The sequence below is a fragment of the Fundulus heteroclitus genome, unplaced genomic scaffold (assembly GCF_011125445.2).
Source record: "Fundulus heteroclitus isolate FHET01 unplaced genomic scaffold, MU-UCD_Fhet_4.1 scaffold_292, whole genome shotgun sequence".
In the NCBI taxonomy this organism is placed as follows: Eukaryota; Metazoa; Chordata; class Actinopteri; order Cyprinodontiformes; family Fundulidae; genus Fundulus; species Fundulus heteroclitus.
Window position 1 is genome coordinate 153,355 of NW_023396702.1, and position 26,701 is coordinate 180,055.

Sequence of the window (26,701 nt, forward strand, 5' to 3'; positions counted from 1 at the left end):
CTGTGCTTTACTGTTAGAATATATTATAGACACGATTATCTTTGTATGGTGTGAGTACCAAACCCTTTTTGTTGATGGAGAGTCTTGCTTACCTTGAAGTTCAAGCTTTAACCTGATGATGGGGGGGGGAGGGGGACCCTTTCCAGCTTTCCAGCTTTCCAGCTTTCCAACATATGGTTCATAAAGGTCGGACTGCTCCTTTAGCTCATAAAGAGAGCTCATTCAAGAAGACGCTCCGGCTGTCGGCCATGTGATGTTAATTATCTGCAGCTCACATTAGGCAATCTGGGTCAGTTTTTAATTTTAGACGGGCATTTTCACCGGCAGCGAAGTCGGCTCCCTCTGCTCAGCTGAGATAAGCCTCTTAAAGACGAGCCGGGGAGTAATTTATGATTAATACACAAGCCCCGCCCCACCCCTGCTGACAGAATTTGTAAATGCCCTTTACGGAGTGTGATGGATTCCTTTAAAAATTGAAAAATTGGTTACATTGAAATAGCGGCGTGTCTCTGTCTCTGCAGTTCCCCTTCGAGGACAACATGTTCCAGTCGCTCTTCTATCCCATCCAGAACAAGTTCCTGGACACGGTCAACACTCTGTGCGGACGGATTCCCCAGGTCTTCCTCAAGCAGATAGAGAAGGCCATGAGGAAGGTGTTTGAGGAGAAGGTGGTGCGCCACGGCAAGGTGCACAAATGACCGAGGAGGAGAACCGGACTCCCCTGTGGATTCTGAGCGGCGCCGGGATATTTTGGATCAAACCGGAGGCTTTGGGTTGGTAGTGCTGGACACATTAGACCTCCTGGAATTGAGTTTCTTTACAAGACGATGGATGATTTGGGGGGACGAACTGACAGTGCCTTGCAAAAGTATTTGCATCCCTTAAACTTTTTTCTTACATTTTGCCACGTCACAGCCCCAAGCTTTTAGTGTGTTTCATCGGGATAGACCGGCACCAAGTAGCACACGATTGTAAAGTGGCAACAAAATTATTAGTCGCAGTGAAGAGCGTCCCGGTAACAGCGGTTTTCAGGTCTCTCTACAGATTTTCAATTGGATTTGGATGTGAACTTTGACTGGGCCATTTTAACACCTGCGTATGCTTTGATTTAAACCATTCCACTGTAGCCCTGGATGTAAAACCTTTGGTGTTTGCAGCTACAAACATATTTAATGAAACAGTTTGTTGAAATCTTTCTGAACAGCAAGAGCAAGTATTTTTATATAGAATGTTTTATCAATAAGTCCGCTATAATTCCTCTAGTTTTTACAAAAGAATTACTTCCCCCATCTTTCTGGTGCCATAAAATGTAGTTATTGTTAACAGATAGGTAAAACTCCACTTAGACTGACTTCCCCCCCTGTCATTCAATTCAAATATTGAAATATTAGACATATTGTTGGCCTCTGGAGAGACGCTACACTGCACCCCAGAACACCGGATAAAAACCAATTCAAAAGTTATTACCTCAGTACATTTATGTACGCGTAAACAGTGTAACAACAGAATGTGAAACTGTTCAAGGAGTGTGACTATTTATACAAGGCATTGTGTGTGTATACAAAGAAAATGGAGCGCTAATTAATGATGCAACCGAATACTTTTGCCTTTTTTCATCGTACAACTCTACGATTGAGAGAACGTGTGAAAGAAGAACAAGAATGTATGAATTATTTTGTTCCGGGTAGAAATGATGATGGTAGAGCACCCTATCACTAGTGTCGAGGAATGTTTTTAGGTATCTCTTTGTTAATTTTTGCGTTATAAAAATTTTATACTAAAGCATTAGTTCCAGACATCTGAGTGTTTTTTGCAGCAATTTTAAACACCAGCCTGTGGGAATGAGAATAATCCAAAGTTTATGGATCTGTTCCGCTGGTGCCAGATGCCACTATCAGTATTAAGCAGCGTACAGCAAATTAAATATTCATTTTTCATGTCGATTACAGATTGTGAAGATGCACTTTGTGATATTAGGACTGGGTGTGTTGTCTGATTTTATTTTTGTGTTTAAGTGAATGTCTATACTTTAAGCAACTTTGCTCGACTAAGTCAAACCAAATGTGCAAGTTTTTTTTTTTTTCAATGGGAACTTAGTGTGGTTCATAATGTGCCATATAAATGTTATTGTGTGCCATGTTTACTATCAGAGAATTGTGTGTGTGTGCGCGTGTGTGTGTGCGCGCATGTGTATGTATCATCTTGAGGGTCTGTTATGTCCCTCAGCGTTGTTTTTTTATGTGCTGTAATGGTGTCAGCATATCTCAACTTTGAAACCTAAAATGACAGGATGGTCAACATCTTTCTAAATAAAACATGTTTTGAAGTTACTTTTGTCCAGTTCTTACACACGTTCTATTTAGAAGTTGAAGTACACTCATCTTGAGCATGACAGATGCCTTCTGAGGGGAAAAAACTGGCCCTGAGAGACAATAAATATATTTATAAATAATATTTCTACCATCCCCTTCATAAAGTATGAATCAAGAGCTTAATGTTTAAGTAAACTAACTGATTTAGATCGATTTTTAGATAGAGTTCAGAATTATCAGAAATGTAACAGACATAATCGGAAAGGGGTCTGCAGCTTTTTAGCAGCACTAGGCAATTAAGGGATGGAAATGAGTAATACTAGTATTAGTATTGTGTGTAATTTGGATATTTTTAGATAAAACTTTAGATTATGAATAATGATGAATAAATGATCAGTTACAGAAGTAAATACCCTAATTGATATTTTTTTAAAGTTGCATAGTACAAGTTTTGAAGTTAATTATTTTCTTTCCCATGCATGCCCTTACAACTGTCCGCCATGTAAAATAAGTTCCTCTATTTACCCAAGTTGCCTCTATAGGCTGGATTAGTCAGTAGAGTGATTCGGGCCGAATCCTCTGGGTGTGACGCGCTGTGCGCTCTCGTTCACCAGGCTACTTTGTTGAGTCTGCCGTAATCGATGCATTAGTGAGAGAATACGGGCAAACTTCAATATTTATAGCTTTCTTACATCAGAAGACATTACGCCTCTAAACAGAAGACCTGTGCAGTCACAGTGGCAGATGCTTTTCCTCTTCTCCCATGCTCTTGCACAACACGGGGGTCATTTCAAGTTGTCGCCACAGGGGGCAGACATCTGGAAAAATCCTGAAACTTACGCTATGCCGCTTTAAGCGAAACGGGAAGAAAATCTGGGAAAACACAATTAAGGGATATTTCTGTGTGTGCCGGTATTTGAAATACTGCGAGATGAAAAACCAATGGTCCTTCAAAAACAGAATTTGAAGTTCAATCTGTAACAATTTTTTTTCATGGGAAATAAAAGGCATAAGAGATCATGGGATTGCACAGCCAAGGAATTTTGCAGTATTTAACTATTCGTTACGCTGTAATGATGAAAAACTGCAGTTCTAAGACTTTGACTTGTTTTTGATGGATTTAACATCTGGTTGAGAGCAAAGATGCAAGTAATATCATTTTTGGATACCTGCATATTCAATTTCAATTCAATTCAATTTTATTTATATAGCGCCAAATCATGAAACATGTCATCTCAAGACACTTTACAAAGTCAAGTTCAATCATATTATACAGATTGGGTCAGATTATACAGATTGGTCAAAAATGTAATATATAAGCAACCCAGTTGATTGCATCAAAGTCCCGACAAACAGCATTCACTCCTGGGGAAGCGTAGAGCTACAGGGAGAGTCGTCTGCATTGTACATGGCTTTGCTGCAATCCCTCATACTGAGCAAGCATGAAGCGACAGTGGGAAGAAAAACCTCCGGCAGAACCGGGCTCAGTATGAACGGTCATCTGCCTCGACCGACTGGGGGTTACAGAAGACAGAGCAGAGACATATAAATTCAGACATTAAGTGGTTTTAATAATATCAACGTTATATTTATACACTGTATTGCCAAATGTACTCGCTCACCTGCCTTGACTCTTATGAATTTAAGCGACATCTCATTCTTTCTCTAGGGGGTTACATATGGCATTTGTCTGCCCTTTGCAGCTATAACAGCTTTAGCTCTTCTGGGAAGGCTGTCCACAAGGTTCTAGAGTGTGTTTATGGGATTTTTTTTTTTTTTTTTTACCATTCTTCCAGAAGCGTATTTGTGAGGTCATACACTGATGTAGGACGAGAAGGCCTGGTTCTCTGTCTCTGCTCTAATTCATCCCAAAGCTGGTTTATTGGGTTGAGGTCAGCATTCTGTCCAGACCAGTCAAAGTCATCCACACCACACTCTATCATCCATGTGTTAATGGACCTTGCTTTGTTCTCTTGCGCATAGTCATGTTGGAAGAGGAAGGGGCCAGCTCCAAACTATTCCCATGAAGCTGGGAGCAACTGTCCAACCTCTCTTGGTCTGCAGAAGCATTCAGAGTTCTTATCCTGAAAAAAAACACCCCAACCCCCTTACACTTTGCACAATGCAGTCAGATATGTACTGTTCTCCTGGCAACTGCCAGAGCCGTCAGTTTGATTGCTGTATAGGGAAGTGTGTTTCGTCACTCCAGAAAAAAAGCCTCCACTGTTCTAGAGTCCAGTTGTGGTGCCTCAGCATCTTCTGCCCCTGCTCCACTTTGTGGCTGAGTTGCTGTCGTTCCCAATCCTTTCCACTTTGCTGAGATTTGTCTTTGGGACATTTAGAAGCAAGGGAATTTCATGACTGAACTTGTTTAACAGGTGGCATCCTAGAACCACATTATATTTCACTGAGCTCCTGAGAGCGACCCATTCTCTCACAAATGTTTGTAGAAACAGCCTGCAGGCCTCGGTGCTTGGTTCTATACACCTGTGACCATGAAAGGGACTGGAACACCTGGTTTCCATTCTTTGGACGGGGGAGCGAAGCTCGACAATATCATGCATATTTAAACATATAATTCAATTCATAAAACCTTTTTTGCTGTATAAACATCCTTCTGGCTAAAAGAGAATCTCAGATTTAGCAATTAAAATTATTATTTATTTAATAATAATAACTTTAAATAAAATTAAAAAGGTAAGTGGTGGCATTGCTCTTTTATCCCGTGAAAGATGTTGACTCTTGAAATGCCTAAATAATAATAATAAAAAAAATGTATCATGCCAATTGTTTCCAGTTTTTTAAAAAAAATGCCACGAATAATTAACAGACAATCTCATTAAAAATTTATCATGTTTTCTTCTTCTTTTACATTGAAAGTTTTTTTTTTCTTCCAAATATTAGTTAAAAAACCCTTTCAATGATGTTTTAATTTGTATGGGGATAGAGTGTCCGATCCCACAGCTGGTTGAACGTCTGCTTCCGAACAGCCAGTGACCTCACGGCGCCATATTGAAATGCTCCTTCCTCACTGCCTGTGAGACTGTAGCTTAGCAGCAGCAGCTAGCCACCACTCTGCCTTTTACATCCCAAGCCTGACAAGAGGGCAACGACGTGATGGAAATTGACTCGCTTGAAGAGGCGCTCAGAGGTCCGACAATCCCATTTTGTTTGCTTCGTTTTGACCAAGAACGTCATGTGAACGAGTGTTTTCGAAATTGCCTTTTTTTTTCTTAAAGAATAAACAGGCTAGTGTCGTTAGCTTGCTGCCAGTTTAGCTTTAGCCGATGCTAACATAACAAGTGCTTTTACGGAAACGGTTAGCCGTGTGTTCAGGGTACTCGCTAGTCCAACAAACCTATATGTTCACTTTTTAATGTGTCCGTATAATAAAACACAAATGTTTTTTTGTCATTTTAGGTCACTGGCTTAGGCTGACTTTTAGGCCAGCGTCTTGGGGTTTTATGTACAACCGTTTACCGGTTGCCTTGTTCGGGCTAATGTTAGCATTCCGAGCAATTCGGTTATTTTGTGCTAGTTTTAGCTAGAGAGCGTCCTGAAATAGATTGCTTATGTAAATAAACCGGGTGAATCAAAGAATCCGAGCGCCTGGGTGGGACAAGGTGCCGCCGATCAGCTGCTAACTGACATGGTATGATATAGTATAAATGGTTGAGGTAGATGATAATTGCAGGAAGTTAAACATCCACTTTCAGTGGTAGAGTTATCACAGTTGTGGTCCATCAGGGTAAATCAAAACCTGTTCTTTTAGCCGGCCTTGTGGGAATGTTTATGCATGTTGACATTACGACCTTCTCCTTTTTTTTCCCCCTATTGCAGATTTTGATAAGAAAACAAAAAAGGAGCCATCCCCCCTTTTGGAACAGTTTCTCTGCCATGTTGCCAAGACTGGACAGACCATGTAAGTGAAACCCCCAGCTCCGCTGCCTGCCATTAAACCATGTATAGATGCATATAAAGTACTTGATCAATGTAATGTTCACATTGGCTCAGCATAAGATCAAAGTTTAGTTCAGAGAGAGAGAGAGAGACCTTACATGCTTGTCTCGGGAGTTAGGCAGCAATCTAGACAAGTTCGCTTGTGATGAACTTGACTATTTTATTTAAATTGTGGGGGACGAGGACAGCTGTGTCACAACTCTGAAGATACTCACAAACGTTGGCCAGGCAGAACAAATGAGTCTCACCGGAGAGTTGCAATTTCTATGGAAGACATGGATGTTGTGGATCCTTTTTTTTTTTTCTTCAGCAAATATCAATGGTTTCAAGTACATGCGTGTTTTTGTCAAATCTACGTCAGTCTGAGCTGTCGTGTTGTGTCTGATTTGACGTTTACATCACTCGAGCGATACAGACTAAACATTTTGTGCCAGAGAAAGCCGGACGTGGCAGAAACAAATGAACATGGCAGACAGAGTTAGCCGTCCTTTAGTCTGCTTCAAGTCTGAAGCAGACTTAAGTCTGAATAACTTCAGACTTGATACACATGTGCAACATCTGGTTTGCTTTATTAACCACGTGTGCTGCATGTCTTCTGGACGTTGCGGTGACTTCAGGTCTGATAGTGGTGACATGAAAAATATTAATAATGTAAACCAGGCCGGTGACTTGAGTTATCATCTCTGATGAGAAAGCCTCCTGTATTTGGAGGACCATTAGTAGCCCCGATTTCATTATTAAATATGGCTGCCGTGCATATAAAATGCCGCAAAAGAGATGATTAACTATCTTCTTAAGCCAGTGGCACTCGGTACTGTACAGTTAGATTAGGAAACATTTTTTTTTTGTATTTAAACACAAAGAATAGGCATTGTCATCTTGCATATATGAAGGTTTTATTTTTTTCTTTGATTTTTATTGAAATGTTTCTGCTGACATGTTTTTCACATGTTCAAAATAAAGGATGAATTGCTCATAGCAATTGGTTAACAGCAAAGCAACTGGCAGATCCCACGAACTTTCAGACTTGGAGCCTGAACTGTGCTCAGTTCAGGTTTGAGGTAATTCTCAGATTTCTGAGTTTTTATTTGAGTCAAAGGCATAAACCAATTTGGCTGGATGTGGAAACAAATCAAACTGCAGGACTTCAGGGAAGTATAAAGCTGGAGTTTGTATCACCGACAGCTACCCAACACACCAACAACACAAGATAAAAGCAACAAAAAAAAATGGCTGACGCACAGATATAAGCAGCTTATCCTGCTGCCTGCTTTACTGTTTGCACTAGGGCTACACGTTCAATCAAATCCCAGTCATTATTATAATGTCAGTGTTTGCAAAGGTACAATCCTACAGCAAAACCTAGATTCAGTATTTGGTTGGATACCATAAGTGCCATGGATTTACACTCTGCATGGTAATGATGTAGCGGGCCAGTGGAATGGTTTCTGACTGCCCCTTTAGACATATCATATGTCTTTATTTAATGGTTGAATTGCTGTAGCTTACTGAAAACGGTAGAAATTAAGTTGGAAAAGAAAATGGAGACAAAGATGTGTGTTTTGTGATCAATATGCTCATCACAATATTCAGCAGAAATGTTGCAGAAACAGTGAACTGATACACCTGCCACTGAAAGGCTAGATACACTCTATACCAGGTAGTGTTGCTATACACCAAGAGGTTGTTTGCTGACCCTCCAAAAGAAAAAGGAGAACAGTTAACTGAAACTCTAAACAAATTCATTGCCCTTTATGGTCAGTTGTGTTGAGTGGTCAATAATATAAAGTTTTTTTGTGATCTATAAGTACCAATTTATTAAGTACTCAGTATTGGTACTTAGAATCAGCAAGTATCTAAACTGAAGTACTTTTACTCGGTCTGGAAAAAACGCATCGGGACACCCCTAGTCAAGACATTGACAAGGTTAGAAATAATGATTTGTACTTGAAATAATAACTTCCATTTGCAGCAATTATAGACTTGCAGACCTTTGACATCCTGTCAGTTTGTTGACGTAATCTGAGGAAACGTCACCCCATGCTTCCTCATAGGGCTGGACAATTAATCGCATTTGCAATATAATCATAATTTTAAAGACGTAATTTCCAAATCGCAGAGGTCTGCAATTTTTGGCTATGTAACAATTAAAGCTAGGGTCGGCGATTTTTCCAGAAGTTTACACAAGTCCCTTTCTGAATAACTGCACATGCACAAGACCTGCTTGCCTCGGTCTTCAGGTGGATCATGTCTTAAAAATCTCCCAAATCCACTCTGGTCTTATTTCTTTCTACTGAGGCCTTCCTCTTCTTCTTATAAACATGAACACGGTTTGCCTCAGGCGACTCTCAGCCATGTTCAAAGTCTACGGTGAGGGCAGCGGAGCTACAACTAACGGCTAACCGCTAACCTAGCCACTAAGCTAACAGCAAGCAGAAACTATGAAGGAACGAGCACCACCATGTGAGCACGTTTAATTGATAGACTTGTTTGTTGGTTGCACTTTATGTTCAACAAGGGTTGATGTCCAACTCAACAAGCTATTCTCTTGAATAATAATATTCTGATTAAAAACAGTTAAATTTCTTGTTTTAAATAGTCTTTGATTACAAATATCTTTGTCTACACAACATTTTTGTGGCTTGTGGTTAATGCAGAGAAAAGTCCAAATTAAATCGCAATATTGATTTTTGGCAAAATCGTCCAACCCTACTTCCTCATGCTCCAAACACATGTTGACTTGGCTTGATGTGCACTTCTTAGGCTCCATGGGGTCAAGCTGCTCCCACAACATCTCAATAGGGCTGAGATCCTGAGACTGTGCTGGCCATTATAAGCAGAATACCACATTGACGATGTCTAGATTGTATTTCTGATTCATTTAATTGAAGGAGGTGGTGCTTTTCTAAATAACAAAGGTGGCAGTGTAAATCATTTGTTTTATACAATGTAAGGTTTTTCTCCCTGTTAGTCTTTTGCGGTATAAAATTGAATATACGCTTTAGTTGAATTTAAGTATCTATAAAAAAAAATATATATATATTTTTAAGTTTAAAATTTATTTTAATTTACATTTACCCTTTTTTTCCTATTTCCCTCTACTCCAGGGTTCCATGGTCTGAATTCAAGAACTACTTTCTGTTTAAATTGGAAAAAGTGATGGACGACTTCAGAGCCTCAGCACCTGAGCAGAGGGCTTCTGCGAACCCCAACGTGGAGTCGATTCCATTTGAGGACATGAAGGAGAGAATCTTGAAGATCGTCAATGGATACAATGGGTTGGTACATCACAGCTGAGCGGCAGCCATAGTTGTGGGATGTATGGACAAGCCATTTGAAGATTTAACAGCTTGTAGAGAAAATAGCAGCCCTAGTTTCTCTGATTTGTTCAAATTCATATTGAAGTTAATCCTAAGGTACTTTCTAGCAGTAGTCCGCCGTGACAATTTCCCACGCTTTCTGTAAAATTGATGAAGCGGGGAAATGGATAGTATCATGTTTGATGTGGTATTAGAGCAACTAGTGTGTTCAGTCTCCACCAGGAACCCACAGCAGACCTGTCAGTGCGGAGCAGAGAGTGGCTGTGACGCGGCGCGTCCTCGTGACTGCCTGCTTAGAGCAGCTCAGTGTATCAGCTCACTGTCACACAGGAAACAGTTCGATGTGGCGAGAAAAACGTAGCTTTGAGCGTACGTGTCCGACGCACTTCCACAGTACGCACAAGTATGTGGGAGTCTTTAGTTGCAGTCGGCAGGAATCCTTCTGTCGTTCCAGGCACAAGGTCACCTTCCACCAGACAGCTTTAGACGTTCCTGTCAATGCCTACACTAGTTGATGGTTCAAAACCTCGATTTGTTGTTGCACCAGTGTACTTGGTTTGTGCTGATCACACAAAGCAACTCTTTAGTCTTAATCTATTTTATTTGGAGATGGCTAGTTTTGAGGAGAATAATTAATACGTTTTTTTTTTTTTATAAACTTTACATCTGGTTTATATATCTCAAACTGCTACAGTCCAGAGTGTAAAAAGACAAAAATAAGGTAGAATTAAATAAGACCAAAATCCGAAATGATTAAAGTTGGGTATAAATATTGGGACGGTGAGTGTTTTTTTTAAATCAGTGACTCGATGCAATCCGCTGGGCTTCGTTAGAAAACGCTTTAACCAATCTGTCTAATTTGGATGAATTGACTTTGTAAAGTTCCTTGAGATGACATGAAAAAAGGTCACTGGAGGGGTTTGAAAAGTCACTAAATGTAGCGAGAAATGAGCTTAATTGGCAGCAGTGACCAGGCGCTTCTGCAGATTAGAAGTATTCCCGCCGCTGGCCTTGCACTTCACCTCACAGATATTGCAGAGAGCAGAATCTGCAGCGCATTTTCTAAGTGGAACCATACTTTTGAGTGCTTTCTGTCACCCATGTTTGCTTGTTTACTGGACCAGCGGCTAATGACGTCAGCACGCCCTTGTGTGTGGAAAATCGCCCACTCTTCCACTCCTTCGGTGTCACAATGGTGTCTTTAGGTACCGAAACATGGTACCGTTTGATTTTACGTGACTCGGTACCCGGTTGTACTGATGGAATTGGGATGGTACCTATAAAGGTAGCGAATTCGGACCCATCTCTAGGACAGAAGAGCCTTAGGACCAGGGCTGGGTACCTCTGCTTTACAGGACAAAGTAGATCATAATAGCCCTGTCAGGTTCAGATTAGATTCCAGTTGCAGATATCGATGTGATCCAGTTGTGCAGTCAGATTCAGTAGCTGTGGGAATCTAAATCTGGAACAACAAACGCATCGCACGTTATCTGCTCCACAAAACGGCATTACAATTCAGAACAAATGCAAGCAAACTTCTCTACAGTCCAAGTATGTTAACAATAACGGTTTTAAATTGTCACGAGAAGCATTTAGACTTGCCTCATCTGTAGAATAAAGTAGATTTCCCCCCCCCCCCTTTTTAAAAATAAATAAATAACGAAAGCCTCCTCTGAAACTTGTTTTGCCTGTTGCTTGTGTCCCATCAGTGGAAAAGTATCTTTGTTCAAGCACTGTTGTATCTTGGGATTCCTCGCCAATTAGCCTTCTGCATCACAGTGATGCACTTCCTAGACCAGAAGCAACCGATGTGTTACTGCTTGTAATTACAGTCACAGTTAGATGCAGTTTAAGCAAGGAAAGGAGCTTAGGGGCAGAGGTTTGGAGTAAGGCTTTCTGTTAGGCAGTCCTCTAAAACAGGCCCTGATTGGCATCGATTAGAGGTGCCCAAACTGCTAAACATTAAACTGTTTACTCATGGCAGCAACTCACGTTCAGGCTGGAGCTGTTCACTAGTAGGAAACAGAATATTGAGCTAAAATATAAGCCAAGACATTCCTCTGAATACCATCAGTAAACAGCTGCACCTTAGACCAGCTGTTGGTCACGCAAACACTTTACTTCCTGTCAGCCTTTCTGCTGCTGCATATCGCCACACTTTTCTCAACAGCCATGTTTTGTGTTTAGGAAATGAACTGCAGCGCGTGTAATTTAAACAGCCACCCAAGCACGAAGTCACAGAAATGAGCTTATTTCATTGTGCCGCCAGGTTCAGGAATTAAGCCGTTTCATTTCCAGGTAAAGGAAAAGACTTAAAAGTGTCTTTTTTTTTTTTTAAAGTTGGAAGATCTGAAAATCCCATGAGACAAATGCTGGAACGCGTTGCTGCTTTTATTGTCTTTACAAACGGCCCGGTGGCTGAGCTGAAAGCTAAAAATAAAAATCGTCTTATCTGGTCACAGTCAGAGCTGCATGATATTAGGAAACCTTTCTATTATTATGAAATCAGAGCTGGCTGTTGATTGTTAGTCCACATTTCTCTCATTTGTCTTTTGCATCACTATGACGGTCCCCACTACTATCTCTCTCTGAGCTTTCTGGTCCGGGTCATGAAGATCTATATTGACTGTTTGCACAAAGGGCTGAATGTGAACTACTGCTTAGGACCTGAAACATAATAGCTTACTAAATATTGCATCCCAGCAGTGATTTGCAGTGTCAGTACTGCACACATGGATGTCGCAATGATGATGGATGTTCATGTTCTCCGTTTCTAGTCAGTCAAGTTTGCTGATCGGTTACGGTGATCGACTGGTATCTGATTCCGTTCCTTTAATCTGGGAGCCGGCCTGTGTTCAGTCAGTAACACGTCCATCCTCTGGTTGTATGAACACCCTTAATCTTCATAGACACAAGGTGCCAAGTTCTCTGTTGCCTCCTCATGGCTTTCTTTCAAACATGTACCAGCCTTTCAGATTTTATAGCAATTGTTTTGCCCAGATAGCACCAAAAGAGAAGGATCTCCTCTTCGTTATATAGAGCATTTTCTTTGTGCAGACAGTGGAGAACAAAGAGCCCCCTCCAGCAGAGCCTGAAGACACTTAGGTAAAGGTTGGAATGAGTTTGGCTGGAGCAGCTTGAGAACTTGAACACGACGGTAGACGGGAGGCCAGCGCGGCGTTTATGGGATTATCTGCAACGTAGCTGTGAATAAACGTCGATGAATGTTACTTCTTCTCACCCTGTCCCATTTCTACCGCAAGCGTGTTTTATTGGGGTTTTATGCGATGGACCAACACAAAGTAGTGCAGCTGATGGAAAATTATGCATGGGTTAAATGTTTATTTTTTTGTAGATTAAGATCCATAAAGTGTGGCAAACCCTTTTTTCATGCTAATTAACATCAGATGTCATCTAATCTGTAACTAAGGTCCACCTGAGTTTAAGTCCTTCAAGAACAGAGGCCATCATGTTTCCCAATCCATCGGCTGCTGATATGAAGAGCACAGCACAGTTACAGATGGGAGTGGGAATCAGTTGAATTCAGAGAAAACTTCACCTTGTTCCGGCTGGATGACGCCCATCTCCCTACACATCCGACCAGAGCTGCAACAGAAGGATTTCAGTCAGTTTATTTATGCGTTGGAAGGGTCCAGTCAAAGTCCAGACCTAAAACCAGATGAGAATTTATGTCAGACGCACCAAACCTTTCAGATTTTTCTCAGTAAAAATAAATTGAAACGCGACTTAATTTTTCTGCAGTTGGTGTTCGTCCGTCACAGAAGGCCTCATAAATCTTTGTGTGTTGTCTGTGGCTTTAATTCAGGTCGGAGCGTAGGATGACTTTTGTAAAGCACTAGAAAATAACAGCTACTTTGGTTTGAAATAGGGCTGAACAATTAATCGCATTTTCAATATAATCGTGATTATATTTTTTCCAGATCTTAGAGGTCTGCAATTTTTGGCTATGTAACAATTAGGGAATCAGACACGTCCATTAGGTGTCAGTAAGATGTTTGAAGTGGGTTTGCCTCCACATGGAAGCGAAGACAGTTGCAGCAGTGAGATAATCTAATTTTATTACTTGTTTTAGAGTTTGTATAATCATACAAAGCATTAAGTACAGGTCAATCAGTTTAATACATAGACTTGCTTGTTGGTTGGACTTTATGTTCAACAAGGATTGATGTCCAATTAAATTAAAAGCTGTTCTCTTGAATAATATTCTGATCAATAGAAATATTAAAAGTTCATATTTAAAATAGTCCTTGTTTACAAACATCTTTATTTAGAGGCCATTTTTGTTGCTTGTGGTTAATGCGAAGAAAAGTCAAAATTGCAATTTTGATTGAAATATATCGTAGGCAGAACGCAATCATTTCTGCTCTAAGTTTAGATGCTGTGGGTCTTTGAGCAACTAATCCACATGGCCAGGAAACAAATTGATTTGTTGTTTGTATATATTTTAAAACACATGATAAATTAAACTGGGGGGGGGGGGGAAATCGCAATATTAAGAAAAAAAATTGCAATTAGATTATTTTCGAAAATCGTTCAGCCCTAGTTTGAAAGGGTAAACAAAAAGTCATTTTTTTTGTGTGTGTGCTTGTTTCTTCTCCTCTTGTAGAATCCCTTTCACGATCCAGCGGCTGTGCGAGCTGCTCACAGAGCCCAAAAGAAACTACACTGGAACGGACAAGTTTCTCCGAGGGGTGGAGAAGGTCAGTTCTTTACCCGCATGGCTGCTTTTGCCTCTTAGGCTCTTAAATCTGTCTAAAACGTGGCTTCTTTGTTTGCCTCTTTAGAACGTAATGGTGGTCAGCTGTGTCCACCCCACTTCAGAGTGAGTGTTGGTTGCACCCTTAAACAGTCATTGCGTTTCCAAACGCGCGGCCAGGCTGCTCACGTTCTCGTCCCTCCACAGGAAAAACGGCTGCAGCACCCTCAACCGGATGAATGGAGTGATGCTTCCAGGGAACGCATCCGCTTTCACAGAGAGGTAGAGCACGGCTTCCGTCTGGTTCAAAGCCGGGAAAAACGAGCGTCGGCCGATAACCGTCGTCTTCTCTGTGTGCTTTGCTCCGGTCAGGAAAGTAAACGGACCGGGAACCCCTCGACCGTTGAACAGACCAAAGGTGTCTCTGGCCAACTCGCTAGCAGCCAACGGTCTGCCAGACAGCACAGACAACACAGACCTCAGCACGGAGCAGGACGACAACAAAGACGCCACCAGGTACACGCACGCCGGCACGGAGAACCGCCGCCTCCTCGTCACTAACGGCGCTCACAGTCTATTTCTGTCCTCTCTCCCGGTCCCTCGTCAGCAACGTCTCGCCTTCAGAAGGCTCCCCGGGGAGCGCCGTGAAGAACAAACACTCAGACGAGGAGGAGGAGGAGGACATGGAGGCTGAACACCAAGAGGTAAAGAGACTAAAGTTCTGCGAGGAAGAGGAGGACGAAGAGGAGGAGGAGCAGGAAGCGGAGGCGCTGAGGTCCTCAGACAGCAGCCACCACTCTAAAGAAGCTGAGGCCATGGTACAAGAGGAGGAAGAGGAGGAGAAGGAGAGCGAAGCCTCCAGCACTGCTGCTGCCCCTGAGGAACAAGGTGGGTTCTGTCTGGACTCACTGCTCTTCTAATGCGCTGCTTATCAGGAGACATGGCATTACATATTAATATCAGAACTTACAGATACTTTAAAACAAAGACAAAATTCTGACTGGCTCCACTCATTCTGACAACTAGGGAACCACACTGGCCAAAAAAAGGTCAAACTGATATTTCGTTGGACTGCTGTTAGCTTTGATTACGGCACTCGTTCACTGTGGCGTTGTTTCGATAAGCTTCTGCAATGTCACAAGATTTATTCCCACCAAGTGTTGCATTACGTTTTCACCAAGATCTTGCATTGATGATGGTAGTCTGCCTGGTGCACAAAGCTTTCTCCAGCACATCGCAAAAGGTTCTCAATGGGGTTAAAGTCTAACTCTTGGACTGAAAAAATATCCTGAAAACCGTTGAATAGCTTCCAGAACAAGGTAAACTTTGAATATTCATGTATCAAAAGTGTTCAAATTAAATTTAAATATGAAATATTGAGCATTTTTTACACCGATTATGGTATTCCGCGTTTGAGTGCTGCCTCCATTTACGATCGGCCATTTCCGACGTGTGACGTCAGTTCAAGAACACAGAGAATTCGCGAAGCGAACTTGCATAGAAACACACATTGTTTACATTGTACAACCGGTACGGCGAACAAGGATATATATGGATGTTTTCCAGTATCTTCGTTCACACACCAAATCTGCTGATCCACGTCTACTTTGAGCAAGCGCTTTTAAAAAAAATCGCAGAACTAAGTCCACAATAAAATGCCTTCTAGGTGCGTAGTTGGTGGCTGTAGTGCAGACCGCGGTGGAGTTGGTTTGATATTGGACATTCAAGCTCCGCGGAGTCAGCGGGATCTAGCTCACGGTTGATCCGGTTGAAGGACTCCGATTTCTGCCAGCGCCTCTCAGCTGCTCCCTTCTCCCATACGCGGTGGGACCGTCAACAAATCTGATTTGATTTTTGTTTCTCAAGAGTGCTCCGCTGACTCCGCGGAGCTTGAATGTCCAATGTCAAGCCAACTTCACCGCGGCTAGCGCAGGCCAGAAAGTAGCGCTACATACTTGGCCGAAGGATCAAAAGGTGCGAAAGAAATGGGATAAATTCCTAAAAGAAACGCGAAAGGACTGGATTGCCGGCAGTGACAAAAGTGTTTTATGCAAATCACGCTTCACGAGCGAGGATTTTGAGGAGTACTTACAATGGAGCATGGGCTCTATGTGTTGGGCAACGTTAGCTATAGTCTCCTCAGGTTCACCTTGTTCAAACTCCGTTTCTTCATATCTATATTCGGAATCGGAGTCGCCGATGCTTGAGGTGGAGTTTGTAGATGTATCAGAAATTTTTTTTTATAAATTTTTTTGTACGTAGAGTAAGAGTTATTAATTAAATTTAATAAATCGGTAGCGAAAGTCGTAGTGTTAGCAGCCGGATGCACAATACTAGTTCTGTTTGTGACGTCACATACCGGAGCAGCCCGATTGAGGAATGTTCGGGCTGTTTTGCTTATACAGCAAGTTTTATCGAAATTACTTCCAAACGGCGCACATAATTCACATATAATACATTCAGTCCAAGACTTAGACTTTAAGGTCTGGACTCTGTGGTGGCCAATCCATGTGTGAAAATGATGTCTCATGCTCCCTGAACCACTCCTTCACAATTCATGCTTAATGAATCCTGGCATTGTCATCTTGGAATACGTCCATGGCATCAGGGAAGAAAACATCCATTGATGGAATAACCTGGTCATTCAGTATATTGAGGTAGTCAGCTGACCTCATTCTTTGAGCAAATATGTTGCTGAACCTCGACCTGACCAACTGCAGCAACCCCACATCTGCCCCCACAGTCATGTACAGTAGGCACTAGGCATGATGGGAGCATCACTTCACCTGCCTCTCTTCTCACCCTGATGCTCCATCACTCTGGAACAGGGTACATCTGGACTCATCAGACCATATGACCTTCTTCCATTGCTACAGAGTCCAATCTTTATGCTCTCTAGCAGATTGAAGCCTTTTGTCCGGTTAGCCTCACTGATTAGTGGTTTTCTTAAGGCTACAAATCTGTCCAGTCCCAATCCCTTCAGTTCTTCTCATTGTACGTGTGGAAATGCTCTTACCTTCACTATTAAACATAGCCCAGAGTTCTACGGTTGTTTTTCTTCAATTCGATTTCATCAAACGTTTAAGTCATCGCCGATCACCATCTTTCAGTTGTTTTTTTTCCCCTGGACACATTTCTTTCCTCAGACGATGGGTCCCAACTATCCTTCCAGTTTTTAGTAATGCGTTGGACAGTTCTTAACCCAATATTTGTAGTTCCTGCATTCTCCTTAGATGCTTTCTCTGCTTGATACATGCCAATGATTTGACCCTTCTGAGCAGACTGACATCTTTACCACATCCCATGGTTGTGGTGTTCGAAATACTTGTTTAAGAAATGAGAAACAACTCATTGCACCAGTTGGGCTTAATTAAGTTGTTGCCAGCTGAAACATAATCAGCCATGCAGTAATTATCCAATGGGAGGCTCGTACCTATTAGCTTAGTTAAATCCAGGTGGCCACTTTCTTTTTCCTTTTGCCAGGCAGTGCATATTTATTTGTCTCATGATAAATGCAACTGTTTTTATGGAAATTGATACTTTTGTCGTATGCTGAATTGAATAAATCAACACTGACCAGTGTAGAGCGTCGTCAGCGTGAAGTTTGGCAATTTAAAAAAAAAAGATAAACTGATCACCAGTCAGAGGCAATTTCTTGCTGCTTCACCAGCTGTTGACAATTGCTTTAAAAAATGACTATTTAAATGTAGAAGTGTGTTAAAATCAGCTATATGGTTTCCCTCCCTTTTGGCCCCGTTTTTTCTTTAGAACCAACCAGCAGCACGCAGGCGGAGACCTGTGAAGGCTCAAACCAGGAGGAGGGAGAGCAGGCCGAGAGGGAGGTACCGTGTGGTTCCGAGGAGGAGGGCAGCGACATGGACCAGACGGACCAGCAGGCCCCCGCCAGCGTCCAGGAGAGCCCGGAGACCAGCAGGGACGGAGAGGAGGGCAGCAGCGACCCGGTCAGCAGCAGCAGTAGCAGCAACAGCAGCAGCTGTAGTACAGAGGAGGGGGCCGAGGCGGCCAGAGAAGACGTGGCTGTGGCCCCCTCCAGCAGTACGACTGAGCCTCCTACAGAGGGCGCCAGCTCAAACACTGAGGCCAGCGAGGAGCCCATGGAGCAGGACTAGACTGAAGGCGGCCCCCTGCAGCCATGTGTGACCGTAAACCAGCTCGTCCTTGATTCCAGGCTCACTGTGACTGGGAGCTGGGATCAAAGGCACCTCAAACACACGATGAACACCTCGTCCCGCCTCTGGACACTCCTCCAAAAATGGCTACCTGGCACTGATGTGGGCTACAGAAAATCTACCTTTAGTTTAATTTTCCTCTTTACTGGAATATTTCACAGTTTTCTGTCGTTACCAGGCTGGGTTCAGCAGCCTTGAATACGTTGGCTGGATTTAAAAAAATGTTCTTTTGTTTTTTTATCATTAATTATTATTATGTTCAGTGGGGTTGTTTTGAATACTGTGGCGGTGTGGCTCATTTTCTGGCCCACTTCCTCCGATCTGCAGGCCGTTTGATGCAACAGGAAGTCGAAACGGAGCCATCCCACAGACGTTATTATTTAGGAGACTTTTCAATTGAAATAAAACCACTTTCGTTTGTTTTTTTTTGTTTTTAAAAGTGTCGGAGTCGTTAATCCGCCTCGGTCCATCAGCCAATTCATTCTTTTTTCCAATTGACTTTGTGGTTCCTGTTAGCTGGGAAGCGTTTCTTTTTTCTTCCTCTCATTTGAAGTATCTTTCCACAGTGATACACTACCAGTCCCACTGAACTATAAAGACATGCTACCTTGTAGAAGCGTCCTCTGTGAACTGATGTTTTCTTGGATGCCTAAAACCATAATTTATGATTATTTCAGTTCCAACGACTTCTTCTGGAGTTGGTTTTTGGTTTTCGTCTGCCAGTTGTAGTTCCCAAAAAACCAGCTGTAAGTACAAAGACGGCGCGCTTTCTTTGTATCGTGATGTCACCGCGTTGTTTCACCGACCGACTGACCGACTCGATCTCCAGTTTCTGGTTCCAGTTCTACACCTGTTTTCTGCAGCTGTACTTTTTTGATATTTAGAATTTTAAATTTCTGTAAAGTAGATTTTTTTTGTAGATTGTAATACAGTATGTGTTCACTGCCTTTGTGAATCCATATATAATTGTATAATTTCTGTGTATACTCTGAATGCTTTTGCTTTCAGTGCGGTATTCAGAAACAGCAATAAATGTTAACATTTTTATGTGCGGGGGGTCTTTCTTATTTACAGTTTCTAGAGCTTTTACACATTTTTGTTTTATTTAAAATCACTAACTCCTATGTATTTTAGTGGGGTTTGGAGAAATCCAATACAATAGTGCAGGATTGTAGAGTGGAAGGAAAATCTTTAATTCAGAAACCTCTGGGGGGGTATTCAACCCTCTTTGCTTTAACCTTAAAACAGTCCACTTTAGTGTGAGGTTTCAAAGAATATTGGTAAAAAAAAATAAAAATCTCATTGGACACTTCCAGCCATCACTGTTAAGTTGATGTTAAGTTAAGTTATTAATGGACAATAACGACAACTGAAAGGCTACAAAGACGTGGTGGTTCACCTTAACACACTGGACAAAGGCCGGTAATCCCATAGTCCCACGGTAACTCTGGAGGAGCTGTAGAGATTCAGCACTCAGGCAGGAGCAGCTGTCAACAGCAAAGTTATTAGTTGTGCTCGCCATAAATCTGGCCTGGATATATAAAATAACATTTAGCCACAAGCCAAGTAGGGGTGACAGAGAAAGCATGGAATATGGTGCTCTGGTTAGATGAGACCAACGTTTTAAACTGCTGAATGCCGTGTGTGATTGAAAACACTGAACGCACCATCCCCACGCTGAAACATGCTTGTGGCGGCATCATGCTGGGGGGGATACTTTTCTTTAGCGGTGATGGAGCTAAACAGGGCAATCCTGAAAAGAAAGAAAACAACCTCCAGAGTGGGACAACTCTAAACATACGGACAGAACTGCAGTGGGCATGCTTAGGTCGAATACATGTGGAAATCGTGGCCAGACTTGAAATTAATGTTCATGGATGCTATCTGTCCAATCAGGCTGTTTTTCAAAAGGGTCAAACATCCCAGTTTGTGCACGACTGATAGAAACCAAGGCCAAAAGACGTCCAGCTGGAGAAAAAGATTTTCTTCCTAGTATTACCTCAGGGAGGCTGAATACAAACATATAAAAAGATTCAAAAGTGATGTTTTGCTAGCCTTTCCCATTAAAATCCTAGTTATCATCTTTACCTGTTTAAGGGTCAGTGACGGATAAGGATTGGTAAGATGAGCAAATCAAAAATATGTTTAAACCTTTAAAACAAAACATGCCTGAGGTTTGTTAAAGTGTATACTTTGTGTTGTATTTTTCTGTTGTATTCATATTATTTAATATGACGTTTATACTATTTAACAAAAAATACAACTAACAGCCTGTTAAATTGTCAAATGGTGTAACCACAAAAAATGACAAATATCTAATATTTCACACCTCCTAGAGGTCATGCAATTGTTCTGATGAAATTATTAGTTTATTTTGTAATATCCTATGAGATGTTTTATATTTATTTCTAAATTTAAATTATATGGGGTTTTCATTGTACTGAGCAAGACCATATGCTGATAACATCTTGTTTTTTGTCTTCTTTGACCATTTGAGTAAAAATGGTTTAAACACCCATTAATGCAGTGTAGTAGCGTATTAAATCATTATCCATATTAACTTTTTTGTACAATATTAGTCTTTTAGACAAAACACTGGTTACACCAACTGACCATATAACGTCTACAGCAATAGGACAAGAAATTGACACAGACAATAGGCATCAAGGTAAACTGAACTGGATATTTTAATATATATTCATGTAATTCATCATATTCCATCAATAAACATTTTATAACAAACAGCCCCTGATCCGAGCTGTATTAAAATTTTTATTAAAGGTAGGTCTAATTGAAACTATTTTTGTGCCTTGCCGATTTGTATTAAGGTCAACAAAGTAAAAAAGAGCTCTTGCTATTGTCATCCCCCTCCTGTCATTTTATATTCATTATATTTATATGCCAGAGTTCAAAGCAGAGGGATTTAAGAAAAATGAAGCCGACCCGTTCTGCTGTCACGGGGTCATGTCCACCATCTGCAGACCCCGTTTAGACGCGCGCTTCTCTCTGTAAATTTGTCTTATCTGTCACAGCTGGCCTACGACTGCTGAAATTTGCCCAGTCCCTCTGAGGAAATAAAGAGCGCAGTGTATTAATCCATTTGGCTGTCTTTGAACGCTGCGCTTTGAACATGTGTCTGGGGAGACAAATGCACGTTAGGGTGGAGGGGTGGAGTGTGGGAAACGGCTCGGGTTTCGCTCTGGCCCCAGCTTTATGAGCGCACGATGGTGACTTAACAGGCTTCTGAGAAGCACGCAGGAAGTCATCAGTTCAGTTTTCCCTCTTGCATCCTCATCACTAAGACTTTGAATAGATTCAGCCTTTGTTGCAGCACCAGTTTCACTAGGATTTAAAAAAAAAACTTTAACGGGATTCGTTTGAAGGCTAATGTGTTTCGCCAAAATGTTTTAGATTTATCATCCTGGTAAAAAAAGGCCATTGATGACTTACGTTTAGTGTTCTGGCAGAGATGAGCAGGTCTTGATTTTATAGATTACATAAGGTCAGACGCTCTTAACAAGTTTCGCTGGGCCTTTGGAGGAGCAGCAGATCCCCCAATGAGATGCTGCTTTCATTCCTTGCACCACCTGCAGCTTTTGCTGGTGAAAATCTTAAGTCTCATCTGACCAAAGCCCACAGCTCCAAGTAGAGTCTGAGCCGCTTTTAGCGAACCCCTCCTGTTTAGGCTTTGGATGGAAGGACAGAAGTGCTCTTTTATTGGCATGGCTCTCTAACATCCGCTTGGCACGCAGAAATCACCTAACGGTTGATACGGAGGCTTGCTGGCGCCAAGATGCCTCTCTGACAGCCAGCTTGTGATAAACACGGCTCGTTTTGCAGCGTAGGGGTCAGTGGCTAATACAAACTGTGTCACATCACAGCTATACCCCAGGGAAACAGAAAGTAATAGCTTTGGTTTATTTGTTAGAGGCAACCAAAACTGTGCCGCTGGCTTGCTTATTTTGCTTAAAACCATCATTTCTTGACAAGGGATTTTTCCCCCCTTCCACAGAGTAGATGTACTACAATATAAGCTGGAGATTTCTAAAAAATTTAATTGAGAGAATATTCTGCTGCAATAAAAGTTGAATTAATTTCAAGCTTTTTAGTCAGCTCTACCAGGGAGTGCAATGAATGTTTCCATCACTGCTCCACTTGAAGATTTTGTTTAATCTGTACACCTTCTGTACTTGGTAGGCTGGGTTTAAAAATACTTGTAAGGATACATCATCCGTTATCTATACCCACTTATTCATTCAGGGTTGCTGGTGCTATATCACTGGGCAAGAGGCAGGATACACCCTGGACACAGGACACATGGTAAATGGCTTGTACTTGTATAGCGCTTTAACTAGTCTTGACAACCTCCAAAGCACTTTACACTATGTTCAGTCATTCACACCCTGATGGTGGTGAGCTATGTTAGTAGCTACAGCTGCCCTGGGGCAGACTGACAGAGGCGAGGCCGCCATGCACCAGCGCCACCAGGCCCTCTGACCACTGCAAGCTGACAATGCAGGTGAAGTGTCTTGCCCAAGGACACAACAGCAGAGACAGTCAGTACAGGGGATCGAACCGGCAACCTGCCAATTGCAAGACAGACTCCCTAACCTCTGGAATACAGGTTCACACCTAAGAGCAATTTAGAGTAATCAATTAACAGTGATCTTTCTGGTCTGTGGGAGGAAGCTGGAGTACCCAGTGTCATGGTGTAGTTTTGGCCTGCCTGTCTCTCCATGAACTTTCTGGCGCTTTCTGCCTTCCATATTGCCCGGCTCCATTTCCCAGTAATCAAATACACCTGTCATGTTCCAATCAAGCCAGACTCATTCCACCTGCTCACCTCTCTATAAAAGCCCTCCTCAGTCTGCTCTTCCCGGCCGGATTGTCTTCATCCAAACCTCGTCCTGCCTTGTGCTTCCCATGCATGCTAGTCAGAGCTTCCCACGTCTGCCTGACAGAGTTCCCACGTCTGCCTGACAGAGTTCCCACGTCTGCCTGACAGAGTTCCCTTCGTCGACGCCTGCCTGCCCGCCCGAGTGCAAGTTCTCTCTCTGCTGTGCTGCTGTGCTGCTGTGCTGTCAGCTAACCTCCATACCCCGGCGTTCTAAGAACCTGCTCTGCTGCCGAGCTTCCGGCTCCTCCTGGACATCAGCGCTCCCACGTCTGCCCTGTATGCTCCTTGGCTCTCAGCGTCTTCCTGGACTTCCAGCTCAGCACCTGCAGCCCTCCACCTCCTGCCATCTACATCCTTCTGCTCCTGCTTAGTCAAGACTCTGGTTCTCTCTGTCTCCACAACTCATCCTTGCTTCAATAAAACTCTTAAAACGTACTCGAGTGTGTGTGTGGGGCTGAATTTGGGTTCTAACTCCACAAATTCTGACACCCAGAGAGAACCCACAAACGCACAGGGAGAACGGGCAAACTCCACGCAGAAAGTCTCCTGGCTGGGATTTGAACCCAGGACGTTCGTGCTACAAGGCAACAGGGCGGCCAACTGCACCAGCTTGTCATCAATATCTGTTTATGTCCTCCATTGAGAAATATGGAAGGAAATGATACACAGGGCTTCACAGAAAGTATTCATACCCCATGAACTTTTTCACATTTCATTTAAAAAAAATGTTTCACAGTGTGTGAAGGGACAGGATGGCTGGTCAGAGTTCCAGGGGTAGCAAAAAAGACTCGACACAGGGACCCTAAACATACAACTACAATGTAATGATTTGGAGCAAAGCATATTCATGCGTCAGAATGGCCTAGTCAAAGTCCAAACTTAAAAGTCTAGACAGGAATCTGTCATAAGACTTGAAATCTGATGTTGTAGCTGCTCTTGAGAAATGGGCTATAAGTTCTGGTTGCAGAGCTTCAAAATTGGCAGGGACATGATTCAACAGGCTTACAGCTGGAAATGCAAATATTTGACTGTGGGGCTAAAATCAAATCCATGCCACACTTTTCAGATTACTCGGAAAAATGTTGCGCTCTTTTGTTCAGGTTTGTCCCATAAAGTCCCAACAAAACACACCGACCCTTGAACATGAATTAAATGTGAAGACGTTTAAAAGGCAAAGATGTTTTTGCAAAGTTTATCAGAAATTTTAAAAAAGAAACAACATCCATCCAAGTCCTCTAATTACAAGCACCTACATGTGTTCAGCATTTCATTCTGACAGCGTGTGTAAAGCTTTAAGTCCCCGCCGCCCGGGTGGAGGAAAGTGGGACTTTTTAATCTGCCTCTACTGTGAAATTAAACTCTCAGCTCTCATTTCACAGCTGACACCCTCTGGACCCGGCGGTCGGTGGACATCTGGGCGTCTGCCGCTCGTAGATATGCTCCCATTTTATAGCTCAACATCTGCCTCGAGAGGGGAAGAGTTTTAACCAGAAGTTTGACGGCATCCGTGGACTTCCGCCGTGCGAAGCAGAAAGCCTTTTAGTGTCAGACGCCCTGACAGGACTGAGTCCACCCGGGCCGCTTCACGTCTTGGACGGGAGTCAGAGTTCCCAGACGGAGCAGAGAAAGCCAGGCCTTCCTGCTCATGTCCTGCTCTGACAGGTCACCAGCACCCTCCACACACACACACACACACACACACACGCATTCTCCGTGTCATCCAACAGAGGGTACTGTTTAGTTTCCACAGCGGGTCGATTATGTTCAGAGCCTGTCTGGCTCAGAGATTAGAATGCAGACCAACTCCTCCTCCTCCTCTTCCTGCTGCTGCTGCTGTCCAATGTTGTCCTTATGAACCACCTTGAGTTTCTCTGAGAAGAAACACTCAGGCTCAGTCATCATGCCCTCCTTCAGCTTCGCCAGGCCCTGTCTGCAAAAAGTCCCATTTTTCCCTTCAGCCTTAAGCAACACAAAAGGCCCCCGCGCTCTAAATGTGTCCAATTTGCATTCAGAAGAGCGCTTTCTGCTGCTGCGGCTCAGTGTTAAAGCGCCCTTTCATCTCGCCTTGTGAGGAGAGCCCACAGGCAATGCCCTCGTGTCTCGCTCCTCGCAACAGCAAAATCTTTAACACTGATCCTAAACATCCTCCGTTGTTTTTTTTTTGTTTTTCTCCTCGCAACATATTCCAACACGTAGCTGAGTTTTATCTGCATTGCCAAGAAACGGAGGGGATCAAATGAGGTGGGTTTCAGGCGCGCAGCAGGCTCTGACATTCTGAACTCCTCTGACAAATCTGGCAGGCAGCAGCTGTGGGTGGGAGACTGTCTGTTTCTCAGACGAGACAGGAAAAAAAAACACTCAAAGAACGGCAAGCCCACCTAAAGCTGGAGGTTACAGGACAGCGGAGCCTCAGGAGGCCTCTGGAGAGGCCACACATGAGCTGCTTCTGTGAAATACTCTGAAATGATGCTCTTTAGCAGCAGGGATTGAGTCATTCTGATGTCAGGCTCCGGCGGGGTCTCACAGAGAAGACTTTTATTGGACCCGGCGTGATGGGCTCAGTGGGCACCGACAGTCCCTGTTTGAGGTTCTGCTCTGCTGCCACGATATGGGGTGCCGTTTGTGCCAAAAATATGTTCATGTGTCTATGTAAGGTGTGTATCTGCTCATACAGCTTCCTCTACATAAACACGTCAGAAACACACCTCACATAGACACATGAAGATGTTCTGGCACAAATGGAACTCAGGGTGGCAGGGTTGCATTTTCCCTCACCGGCTTCAAGTCCTCTCAAGCTTCTGAAGGTGGCTCATATGTTTTGTGAACTTTTGATATTTGAGGTGGTTGAAAAACAAACGAGAGAGGAAAAGGCTAGCTTTACACCTGGCTGGGGACTAAGTTACCCAGAAAAGTGTTGGAAAAATAGAGGAGAGCATTTATGAAATGTCACAGAGCAGAAACTTCATGTCCTCTTCTCCTTTCACACCTCTTTCAGTCAATTCACCAAAAAAAACGTGAAAAAAATTTATAAACTGCTCAAGGTTTCAGGGCAGTCCTGGTTTGGTGGGAAAGCATGATGGCTGGCAACAGAACCCCAACATGGTACACTCCACAGATCCAGTGTTGGAAATGAAAGTGCAGAAAACACACATTACATCAACCTCAACAGATCAAACCCACAGCCAAACATGGTGTTGGCAGCATTATGCTATGGGGATGATTTTCTTCAACAGGGATATGACATTTGGTCACAGCTGATGGGAGGATGGATGGAAGTAAATAAATGTTTATCCTGTCTCCAAAAG

At 42.7% G+C, this 26,701-nt stretch overlaps 2 protein-coding genes across 2 annotated transcripts in view; both read left to right on the top strand.

Moving 5' to 3' along the window:
* The window catches only part of gxylt2 (glucoside xylosyltransferase 2), a 29,719-nt gene extending 27,389 nt beyond the window's left edge, over positions 1–2,330 (top strand). Inside the window, exon 7 of the mRNA XM_012874477.3 lies at positions 522–2,330. Within this exon, the coding sequence (XP_012729931.3) occupies positions 522–698 (177 nt within the window). The 3' untranslated portion in view covers positions 699–2,330. The remainder of the gene's footprint in view (positions 1–521) is intronic.
* A 2,990-nt stretch (positions 2,331–5,320) lies between these two features.
* ppp4r2b (protein phosphatase 4, regulatory subunit 2b) lies at positions 5,321–19,546 on the top strand. Its single transcript, XM_012874488.3, has 9 exons — positions 5,321–5,463; positions 6,153–6,234; positions 9,380–9,550; positions 14,220–14,313; positions 14,398–14,435; positions 14,517–14,591; positions 14,682–14,825; positions 14,917–15,197; positions 18,078–19,546. The coding sequence occupies exons 1-9, from the start codon at positions 5,430–5,432 to the stop codon at positions 18,437–18,439; spliced, it is 1,281 nt and encodes a 426-aa protein (XP_012729942.2). The 5' UTR covers positions 5,321–5,429; the 3' UTR covers positions 18,440–19,546.
* The last annotated feature ends 7,155 nt before the right edge of the window (positions 19,547–26,701 follow it).